The 12,051-nt window shown below is 39.1% G+C and overlaps 1 protein-coding gene across 2 annotated transcripts in view; it reads left to right on the top strand.

The window, feature by feature from the left end:
- Window positions 1-11,182, top strand: part of LOC5578548 — a 30,958-nt gene extending 19,776 nt beyond the window's left edge. The window contains exons 4-5 of one of the 2 annotated variants that reach the window (XM_021850332.1): window positions 1,601-1,902; window positions 10,850-11,182. In XM_021850332.1, the coding sequence (XP_021706024.1) occupies window positions 1,601-1,902; window positions 10,850-11,016 (469 nt within the window). In that variant the 3' untranslated portion in view covers window positions 11,017-11,182. Of the gene's footprint in view, window positions 1-1,600; window positions 1,903-9,027; window positions 9,210-10,849 lie in introns of those variants that run through there. The other variant, XM_021850333.1, reaches the window with a different exon arrangement.
- Window positions 11,183-12,051: the final 869 nt, after the last annotated feature.

Genomic DNA, 12,051 nt, shown 5'->3' with positions numbered 1-12,051 from the left:
CTTCAGCATGGCTTTGCTTTGTAGCCGCGGACTCTAACCACTCGGCTAAGGAAGGCCCCATAGCACAGATCATGTTTTCTTTTAATTTTCAATCCTAAAAAAGTAAAAAGTCATTAAACCTTTCATGTGCGAAACCGGCTCACTTGTTGCTAATCCTACCGGTTTGACCAACATAATTGGGTTATAATTTGCCCCCCTCGATGACTCGAGACGATACGACACAAGCTAGATATGGGGGCTGGGCAGATATACCTACACGTAGCCAGAGCTAGATGCGAAAATTTGTGCCGCACGTGAAGCGCCGAGATTTAAAACTTAAACTTCCGTTTCTTACGATTGCATAATAGGAGCGGTAAAACAAGTATAAATGGTATAAATAAAATGACTAAACTGCACAAACGTGTAGGCAAAAGTGCTACAACGCGTGTCGCTCTCGGTCGGTTTGTGGAAATATGAGCACCATAAGCATTGCTGAGCGATCGTAGTTGCGCTTCGCGGTTTAATCTTTAGTACTCGCACCCGGCTGGAGACCCTCGCATCATCTGAAGGTACTTTACTTGATGGGGACGGAGACAAGGGTAGTATAATTGAGACGCTATATCAATGGTTCCCAATCTTTTAGAAGCCACGACCCCCTTTGAAGTTTTTCAAACGTCTCGCGGACCCCTAAAGAGGGATATGTTCTACAGATCAATGTTTTATGTAAATCTATCGAAGCTCTTAGAATGATGTACAATAATCTTGCTATTATGTCTTGAGGATTCGACTAAGAATTGAGCCAGGAATCTGTATTACGAGCATTCCACAACGACAAAAATAGAATTTGCTGGCGAACCAGTTCCTCTTTCCGTTGCCGTTCCGCTATCATTGCGTTTGGGCCTTAACCGTCTTTGTTTTACAAATTTTCTAATTTTCGTTTGAAATCGAAGCTATGTTCATAAAAAATCGATCATTGTGCTCTACCTGCTATTTTGAAGGTAGTAAAATAATGTTCATATATATTTTTTTAAAATTTCAACAATAAAGCTGATGGATTATCGAGCCTTAAAAGTGATGCTTCAATCCATATTAAGGTACATTTGGCTCTTGAGCAGAACGGCTCAAACAAATGAAATTATCAATCGTTTTTTTTTTCATAGTGATCCGCGGCCGATCATGGTTGAGAAACACTAGTGCAATTTTTTTGTTACTACCGGCTGACAGTGCCATTGAGACTCTTTAAACCTCTCGGTGCGCAACCCGTTTGGGGATGCGTAAAGAAATGGCAAAGGAAAACAAACCTGCCTGATGATGCCCGCCCGAGCCTAGTTATCTACTGCCCTAGATTTCATTTCACTCTTCTCGACAATCGTAAAAATGTATCCAATTTCAATGGTTCGGTTGCTAACTGAATTATGCAATCGCATTGTTATCTGCCGACCATGCAGTTACAAATATAGGTGAACAGTTCAAATCTACTCCGAGGAGCAGGTTTGTTGCTTACAGGCATTTAAGTCTTTTGTTTATTAAATTTGCGTGTTACGATCACATGTACCCACACAAGATATTAAATTATACTTCGTTTTTTTCTGGTTCGTGTTGGATTTGGTTTTACTTTTAGTAACGAAAGTGAAGAACTGGAAAAAGACACCGAGGAAGCAAACCAGCAGACACGAGAAGGTCGTTCCAAGCGGGCGGTTTACAACTTGTACTCGATGATAAAGTGTGCAACAGGCTGTGATCCCATCATCTACAAAGGATACGGCTGCTACTGTGGATTCCTGGGATCGGGCCAGACGGTGGACGGAATTGATCGATGTTGCAAAATGCACGACTATTGCTACTCCAAGGCAAAGTGTCTCATGTTCCTGGAGTACTTTGTACCATATCTGTGGAAATGCTACAAGGGACGACCGTTATGTGGTAAGTGAATTAACTGTGAGTATAAAATGTAAGCTTCCCATATATTGATTGTTGTGGATAGTGTGGAATCATACGAAAGCATTTGTTATCATTTAACGGGTCAGAACTTGAAGCAAATTATTACGTGTGGTGAAAGTGCAGTGTGTTGTATCGGATCTCGGATAGACACAGAATACAAGTGTCACGGATGCGCGTCGAAATACAGATCTTTATTCTCGAATTCTACACTTCAACTCTCGGGGTATACAAGATGCAACGTTTCTACACAATCAAAGTTACCGTTAAGTCACCAGTCACCGTGCGGCCTTCATTCACCGTGCACGTATACAAATTCCTACAGAATATTCATACAATTTTCACAAATTATTCTTTTGTCATCAATATAAGATAAAACAGATGAAATGAAGTAGTTTTTGTCACAAAGCATTTTGAAAACCCTAGTTTATGTAGTCAAAATCATGTGAATTCTGTTTTGTTTTGAGACTTTTCAACACTCTTAGTAGAAACGCCAAAAAATCACATTTTTCATTTTAACGATAGAGTATGAAATTTTTCGAAATTTCAACGAGTTTTCACTGTGGAAACTACAAGAAAGATGTATTTCATCGTATGAGCAATGAGATTTTATGCAAAATTGAATTTTTTATTGTGTTTCAGTCGAAACCAAATGCACGGTGAATGGATACTTTTCAATATATATGGTTCCTATTACCGTGCATTAGTGTAAAAGGTATGAAATTATTCGGTAATATTAGATTTATTGTGATGTCGTCATTAAACTACTTCATATTTAGTTTTTGAGTGAATATGGAATGGTTTGGACAATACAGTCAAACCTCCTATAACGATTTCAACGAAAAAATAATTATTTAGCCAATTTTTAAAATTTTTATGGGTTTTATCGTAAATGAAGATTTAAATACTCTTAAAAATGTGTACGGACACTACTAGCAACATAATTGCTCCATCAACAACGTTTCTTCAAGATACAAAATTAAATCATGGCGAAAACTATACGCACGGTGAATGGTGCACTAGTGTGCACGGTAGATGGTGACATAGAACGGTATGAGACGACCTTAACATGACATTTTCAAACATTATTCACACGCAATTTATTGTTATGCATCATTAGTTTTAGATTTTTCGCTGATTTATTATATAATTGTACGCTACGTAGTGGTATTCTAGTACGCTTAAAATTATTTGGAAATGTTGTGTAATATTTTGAAGTTCATTTTTTTCTTAAATGCACGGTGAATGGTAGCTTGACGGTATTTGACAATACAAGGTATAATCGTTTCACGGTTTATATACATTCGAGTTATTTCATGGATTAGTGCGACATTTATTCATTATAGGGTGTCCCAGAAAATATGGGCACGACTTCACCATACTGCCATTCAATTAGGCATTTCAGGGCGAAATTCTCTCTCTTTTGCTCTTCAACAAAACTTGAAAACAATGTTGCCAGTACCTGTCAACTTTGACAGGTACTGGCACCGTTATTTTCAGATTTCTCGAATGAGGGAAAGAAAGCGATTTTCTGATGACGTCACCGTGCAATGTGCCATTTTGAAATTAGTGCAGATGAAAATGTGATTTTCACAAATTTTATTTTCGCACATATTAAGAGTAGATTTTGGATTTTGAGAGATTTTTTTGCTTCTTGTTTGTATATGGTGTAACATTTATGGAAGCTCCTCTTATCAGTTTTGCACAAATCACGTTATATCTAAGCGACTTTGTTGCACGAAATTTGTGCGAAAGTACGTAAAATAAAAATTTGAAAAAATATATTCATCATTGCCGATACGATAAATTACCAGGCTATCACTTATTTTAATGGAAATTTTAAGCTTGAGTATGTGAAGTTTGAATAGAAACTTAACTTTCGATTTCAGTTGTGGTCGATTTTTAAAAGGGTCAAAACCAAGTCTTTGTACATGTTTTCACGGATATAGGTTAAAACATGTAAAAATCTGAAAGTTTTGTTGCCTGTTCAAAATTATAGATATTTTACATAAGTAAATATGAAATGAATTATTTTTATTTATATTTAAAGTACCTGATAAGCTATGATTTCGTAAATTTGTCTTATGTGGAGAGAAGAATGAGCGATTTTTTAGAATTTTACAATTTTGTCAAATGTTTTTTAGCAAAGCCGACTAAAATTTTAAATAAAATTTATTGTGGACCATCTTGGATACAATGTACATGAACTCACAACATCGAAAGATTTCGATAAAAACATTTATTATTAGTTAAGTTCCAACCAAACACAAAAGTAGGGTATGTGCTGGTTAGATAGGAATTGATTTTCTAATGTCAAAAATTTCAATGTAAAAGGCTTTGTCAAACAAAATTTTCACAAGTAGCTTTTGAAATGCCCCTAAGAAAAATATAAAAATATTTAGTTGTTTGGAAAAATATTGTGATATTCGTTATCAAAGTCGTGCGCATACTTTCTGGGACACCCGGTTTGGTCGAGGTTAGGGGTAACAATAATTTCAAGGAAGGGATTGGACAAAGGGATCGTTCCGTTGAATGTTGCTCTTCGAGAATACATTGAATAAGTTCAACAAGCGCCTCTTTGCGATGTCTGGGAGATTTTACAGCAAGTTGAACTTAATTCTATCCATACCTGGGGTAGAATTATTACATAAAAAGAGAGCAAGTGAAAATTCTACCATCGAAAAAGTTGAGTCCATTGCATTCCTTTCGTCTGGATAATCACGAATAGTCATTTGAATTTGGACGCAGTCCGGGCAAACTTTCTTCGCGAAATCGAATATCCATCGAGAGGAGCTTTTTCGATCCTCGTTTACCGATTGTGCGTTTCGCATTCTTCTACCGACTGTCCACAGGGTTCGCATCGAAGTTTCCCTTGATAATCCGTTGACGAAGTTTCTCCAGTAACCGCGTTTCTTCGCTTTCACGAGGCTCTTGAACTTGCGGTCAAGAGAACAATGCCGATCGTAGTTAGGGCTCATTCATTTATTTCATAACGCAGAAATTGGTCATTTTGGACACCCACCCACCCCCTTGTAACGCTTTTTGTATGAATATTATTACATTTTTGTATGGGCCGTAACATCACGAGGACACCCACCCACCCCCTCTAGCGTTATGAAATTTGTGAATGGGCCCTTATCGCGTGTGCCACGTTTCCGATATTCTTTAAACGCATCTGGTCTTTCGCGATAGACTCCGGTGCATTCGTCTTCCACCACAGGGTGGGCGGCTGACGTCATACTGAAGATTCCGGAACCGGTTTACGCTGAGCTTGAAGAGCACTGTTTATAATCAACGCGGATAAGAACTGATATTCTTCCAGCGTATATCAATATATCAATCGTTTGCTCTTACCTTGATACCTTGATGGCTACAGCGTAGCGTCACGTCATTGCCGGGCGTATCGTAGAGCTCCATCTTTGTCGATCTTGGGCGAAACTTCTCCAGTTGCCCCGAACGTTTAGAGTCGCCAGGTCCTCCTCTATTGCGTACAGCCAGCGTATTCGTGGTCTTCCCCGAAGCCGCCGACCTCTACCTGGTACCCTGCTGAATATTATTTTCGCAATTCTTTCTTCCAACATTCGCACTAAGTAACCAGCCCACTGAAGTCTGCCGTATTTTACACGCTTGATAATATTCGCATTTTTGTACACTTGATACAACTCGTGATTCATGCGTCTGCGCCACACACCATTTTCGAGTTTCCCACCGAGTATTGTCCGCAGCACTTTACGCTCGAAAACACTCTACGTCTTTCTTCTCTATACAGGAGTGAAATTGTAATTTCAAAACCAAGAGCGTTACGTTGGCATGAAATATTTTAAAGGTTTATAACTTTTTGCTGACAAGACATCAAAGGTTCATGTCGTTTACTTACTGAATCCTACATACCTGTCTAAATAGTTTGATAATTGTTTTAAAAGATAACGTTGATTTTAAGCAAATCTATAAATAGGGGTGCAGGAGAAAATTTGACGTCATTTGCATTTCACTCTCCGATTGGCTCGCATCTCAGCAGGCAACAGATCGGCTTGCTCTGACCGGGCGTGCTTCTCAGGCACAGACATCGATAGCGAAGAACCCCACCGTTTGTCTTGCTTCGCTCAAATCAAACTGTCGAGCGAGCTAGAGAAGATTCCGTCCGAAGCCAGAGCCATCACCGCTGCCGCCGCCAAGAAGAAGAAGAGGAAGCAGTCCACAGGAGAATTTGCTGTCGAACTGTAAACACGGTCGGGCGGAGTCATTCTTGCTTTGTGGTTCACCGCTTGTTTGCGTTCTCCCAGCCATCGTCATCGCCGCCGCAAATTTCATCGGCCGAGGAGCTGTTGACCCGCGCTTCAAGATTTCGACTCGTGATAAAATCAGCATTGGTGGTCAAGAAGCAATCCCGTTAGGAACAAATACCAGAAGCCCCCTGAGTTGCTGGTCCGAGGAGCTGCTAATCGAGCGTTGGACTAGTGAAATCGCTGAAGATTTCAAGCGTTTCCAGCCACGAAACATTCAGCTGACTTCTTATATTCCTAAATAAATGTCACAGCTTCATACAAAATTGAGATTGTACTCGCGGACGCTGCTGCAGTGCCGTCGGGGTGAGTGCTCAACATTTCACAACGATTGTAAAATAGAGTGGCATTTCCAACAGCGCCTTTTATGTTCCATATTTTATGGGAACACTTTGATTAGGAAAATTATCACATGTAACAAAATTGCGACATATTTAGAATGCTTTTGAAAAGACATTCTCATTGAACAATTGTAATAATTTTGGCACCCATGGATCAGAAATTTCACTTCATAATAAAGAAAACAATTGATTATCAATAGCTCGTATTGACTATTTAGGGAATGTCAATCATTCCAACAATTCATGTTCGACCAAATTCTCACGTATTAGCATTTTCCGCAATTTTCAAGTAATTCCAAGCTCAACACATTATTGGCACATACCCATTACCCAGATTGGTCGATCAGAAAGCGGAGAGCACAAAAGGGAGGAGCATCATCTACTATTCCAAGGTTATAAAAACCTGCTGCCTTCGTCGAATTCAGTATCATTCCATTTCCGCTTTCGAGCTGGTAAGAGCTCCTCCGAACTTGCTTAGAGAGAAGTACCTCGCTGCTAGAAACCTGCTGAGCTGTTAATCCAGAATCTGGTTTGTGAAATCGATCAAGATTTCAAGATTGAGCTACGTTTCCAGATTTCAACTAAATCCGCTACCCTGTTGCTGTTGCGCACCCATGAAATATTCAGCTGGTTTGTCGAATAAACAGAGAACTTATTCACATCTTCTTCTTGGCATTAACGTCCTCACTGGGACAGAGCCTGCTTTTCAGCTTAGTGTTTTCATGAGCGCTTCCACAGTTATTAACTGAGAGCTTTCTTTGCCAAAGTTTCCATTTTTGTATTCGTATATCGTGTGGCAGGTACGATTATACTCTATGCCCAGGGAAGTCAAGAAAATTTTCATTACGAATAGATCCTGGACCGACCGGGAATCGAACCCAGACACCTTCAGCATGGCTTTGCTTTGTAGCCGCGGACTCTAACCACTCGGCTAAGGAAGGCCCCAACTTATTCACATGCATTTGCAACTTTTTCGATTTTCCATACAAAATGACCAACTTTGGTAAGTTAGATCTCAGTTATTTATGGACCGATTCGAATGAAACTTTCACAGAACATCAGATATAACTTGAGTTTGAACATATATTTTTGATAATAAATTTTCGAGCTGTTTAGTAGAATACCTATAAGTAGATGAAAAAAAAACGAATTCAGTACTATACCACTTAATTCCACTAGAGTTTGTATCCTTTGACAGATACGCGTATTTCGACCTCAACTGTAAGGCCGTCTTCAGTGTCGAGTCTAGTACACGACACTGAAGACGGCCTTACAGTTGAGATCGAAATACGCGTATATGTCAAAGGATACAAACTCTAGTGGAATTGAATTGTATAGTATAGTACTAAATTCGGTTTTTCATCTACTTATTTATTTTTGAATAATTTTTCCAATCACGAGTTTATAAGTAATAACGATTTGACTAAAGTGTAATTTTCGACGAAAAATTCAAAACTTTTTATCTAAAAATCTGATAGCCCTACACAAAAACTGTCTTCAGCAAACTTATTCATCTCGTCACAACTTTGCTGAAGATACTATGAAGCTATTCCTTCAATATGTTTAGTTATGTCAATTATAAAAACATTGCCCAAAAACACCCATCACATCACACCTCCATGCGTCACCGTTCCTTGGATGTGGCGCTCCTGAAGCTCGAGCTGTTTAACCGAAAGCGGCGGCCTCGTGTGTGCTGCAGAGCGCCACATCCAAGGAACGGTGAAGCATGGAGGAGGAAATGTGATGGTCTGGGGGTGTTTTTCATGGAGTGGAGTAGGAAGCCTCGTGAAAATCGACGGAATAATGACCGCAGATTCCTACATCAACATCTTGCGGGAAAATCTGGAGGTTTCGCTGATCCAGACGGGCCTTGAAGAGAAATTCATATTTCTCTAGAACAACGACCCAATGCATACTGCCAAGAAGACCAAGTCTTTCTTCCGGTCTTGTCGGATTAAACCACTGGAATGGCCTCCACAAAGCCCAGACCTCAACCCCATCGAGAATTTGTGGACAAAACTGGTGTTACCAAAAATAATTATTTTGAAGCCTTGGTGCGCGCCTGGGAAGAACTAGATCCACAACACCTACAAAACCTAGTGAAAAGCGTGCCGAAGCGCCTACAGCAAGTCCTTAAGGCCAAAGGAGGACACATTAACTATTAAATTGCTTTTTATTTATCTTAAATCATCTTTTCTGGGACAAAGAAAGAAGTGGGCACTTTTCTTGTCACTATTTTTTTTTCGATACAGATTGATTTTCTTTTTCTTTGAGTAAAACTCTTTTTTTATCAAATCAATGTTTTTATCAACTTTAAAAGAATATCAAAAAAAAAAAAAAATATCAAAAAAGGTTTAAGTGTGTTAACTTTAATTTGAATCAAATCAATGAGAGAAATTCGAAAACTGGTAAGGTGGGCACTTTATTTTGGCTATCAGTGTATATTGTTCGTTTAAATTCTACTAGATGAATATGTTTCTTTCCAGCTATCAAACATGGCGAATGGGATGACCGGGAATCCTGCGCTATACGATTGTGCCGATGTGATCGCTCTTTAGCCAAATGCCTCAGTGGCTATAGTTGTCCAGAGAAGCAAAACACGTGTCCAACGTAGCTGTCTTAAGATAGTTTTCCAATTGATTTTAATAAAATGTTTAGGGGCAGATTATTTGCATTTTCTTTGATTGGCAAGCGAAGAAATATATCCCATGTGTAGGGGTATATGATTGGGAATGTATTGCAAGTTGTAACAAATTTGATATAAGAGCAGCGAACGAGAGCCCCAATGAGAGAACGATGTTAATTTTTTTTTTCGCTTCTGTACCATTGGGGGTACAGTCACCCCACAGTTATGGATAGCACACAGATATGAATCAGAGTTGGATTATAACGGGAATATCTCATCAAATACAGATGCAATTTCGCAAAACATTTTTCTTACGTGAACAATAGATCTGTACAGCATCGCAATCAATCATAATATGCTAAAGTATATTATTTACGTTCGTAGGAACTAAAATGTCAACCGTATTCCTAGAAGCGTTGATTCATAACTGTGGGGCATTGAAACTCATACCACAGTTATGAATCAAGGATAAGACGATTCCGAAAGAAACGCCAAAACGTATGCTTGCACTAAAACACCATTCGTTTGCCTCGCAGATAAATTGCTGTTATAGTGTTTTGATCCATAATATGAGTCGATTTGATCCATAATAAGGGCTCATTCATTTATTTCATAACGCAGAAATTGGTCATTTTGGACACCCACCCACCCCCTTGTAACGCTTTTTGTATGAATATTATTACATTTTTGTATGGGCCTTAACATCACGAGGACACCCACCCACCCCCTCTAGCGTTATGAAATTTGTGAATGGGCCCTAAGGATCCTTCTCTCCCACTGATCCACATCTGTGGGTTGGACATCGTTTGGAATTTCTATTGAAATCGACACTTTTTGGTAAATATCCGCGAATTTTGAGCTGTATTCTCAAAAACAACTATATTCTGCAGTATCAGGAATGTAAGTTTAATTTGTACAGCGTCACCATGTATTTTAATCATATTTTGTTCTGAAAAATGGCCCTTAGTTGATCCATAACTGTGGGGTGACTGTAGATGTTTTATTTTACTGGCACGATAAACAATTCCCGAAAATCCGATAGCAATAGTGTCCCCCAGATTTGGAGCTTGTTTAGAGGGGTTTTATCATGCACTGCTATCCCTCCGATTTAACCAAAGCTATAGTAGTATACGATAAACCTGCTCTCATGATGTGCTGCAAATGATGATTGTTACAGAGAGCGATAAGTGAGAGATTTTCTCAGGATTCAATCCCTGATCTTAACCTTAGAGGAGAGATGTCCTCAAGACACAGTCAACTCTCCCTTACTCGATACTCCATAGCTCGAAATCGAGTTGGAGAACCAGAGTAAAAGAGCCCAGAGCTAAGTCCAGAGATCTTATCTTCGTGTTCGCAAAAAATGATCCACAAACTTCATTTCATAAAAAAATATATTTATATTTTGAGAACATTGAGGTGGCCCACATAATCAGTTAGACTGAAGACTTCAGTCTATCGCCACAAATCAAGGTTAACACCTCGTCTACAATCCGAACCATCTAGCGTAGCACGTATCAGCCTGATTAGTTCCGCCAGAAAACCATGTTCAGAAATTATCTCCCGCAGCTGATTTCTTATCACTTAATCGTACGCTGCCAAACAACAAATAAATCAATAAATAAATGCTAAATCTGCAAGTTATATTCCCCGATTCTAAAAAATGTACTTCTTATATTTTTAAGCTATTGACCATGGCGAATGGAACGGCCCGAATGCCTGTGCTTCGCGATTATGTCACTGTGACCTTTCCCTCTCCAAGTGCCTGAGACGATACCATTGTCCTAGAAAGCGAAACGTTTGTACTACATCACCACTGAGGCTGCTACAGAACTTGATCATGGTTTTTTGATCGCCCAGCCGACCTGAAGAGATACCAAATACTCTGAATGCCTTCGTTTTCATTCCTCAAGTACAAAACAAACATCTGTAAATGTAAATTAGGTTAAGTTTTGCTTTTATTAAATAATTTTTCTATTGATAGAAAAAAGTAATGCTGTGTTGAATTTTGATCTTATTTCTCATTATTGCTAAATGCTCAACATATCCGAACATGTTTAACTTAAGACAGGCTCTAGCGTAATGAGTATACCGGTTCCATAGTGCAATATGGAGATCTGCTTAGCAATAACATGATGTGAAATAAATAGATCCTGATGATAACAGCGTCCACTAAAGACGATTCTAGAACGGATTGAACGCGCAACAAGTTGTACGGCATTGATCATATGATACGATTTCTAAGATAATGCTTAATTAACTGGATGCAAACAACCGAGTCTTCCGCACTGTCGTGTCCATTATCTGTAATAGAGATAAAATATATTCAAATATTTGTTACACATGGCGGTTTTTGGCCCTAAAAACTTACCATTTTCCTGGATGATTTTCTTCAGATTCTCAATGCAAAGGGTTTTCAAAGCTCGCTTTTTCGGTGGTCCCATTTTGTGCGGATAGAGAACGGACGTGTCCACTACGACATCGTGAATCAGTTTCAGTGCTTTGAAGTCACTTTCCAGACTGTGCCCTACAAGTATCGTTTCCGAATTGAACATCGACAGCAGAACGGCTTGAACATTGTGCAAGTTGGTTGTAGTATTCTTTAGCATCTGTTCCGTTATTCCAGAAAACCTGAAATAAATCGTTGAGAAATCGATTTAAGCCATGTCCAATTTGAATGAAAACAGAAATTACCTGGTATTATAGTCAATCACTTTGTTTGTGGGTTTCACTAGCGCGTCGTAAACTGTTTTCTCATTAATGTCCACAACAGTAACGCGAGTGAGTTCCAGTCCACCCGTAGTGTAGCACATCTCGCAATCCAGCGCAAAGATGTCCTTTTTTGATGGGACGTACCCTTCTGCAGGTTCCATAGTCTTTACGAATC

This window comes from Aedes aegypti, chromosome 3 (genome assembly GCF_002204515.2).
Source record: "Aedes aegypti strain LVP_AGWG chromosome 3, AaegL5.0 Primary Assembly, whole genome shotgun sequence".
In the NCBI taxonomy this organism is placed as follows: domain Eukaryota; kingdom Metazoa; phylum Arthropoda; class Insecta; order Diptera; family Culicidae; genus Aedes; species Aedes aegypti.
This window is presented reverse-complemented; position numbering and strand designations above follow the sequence as displayed.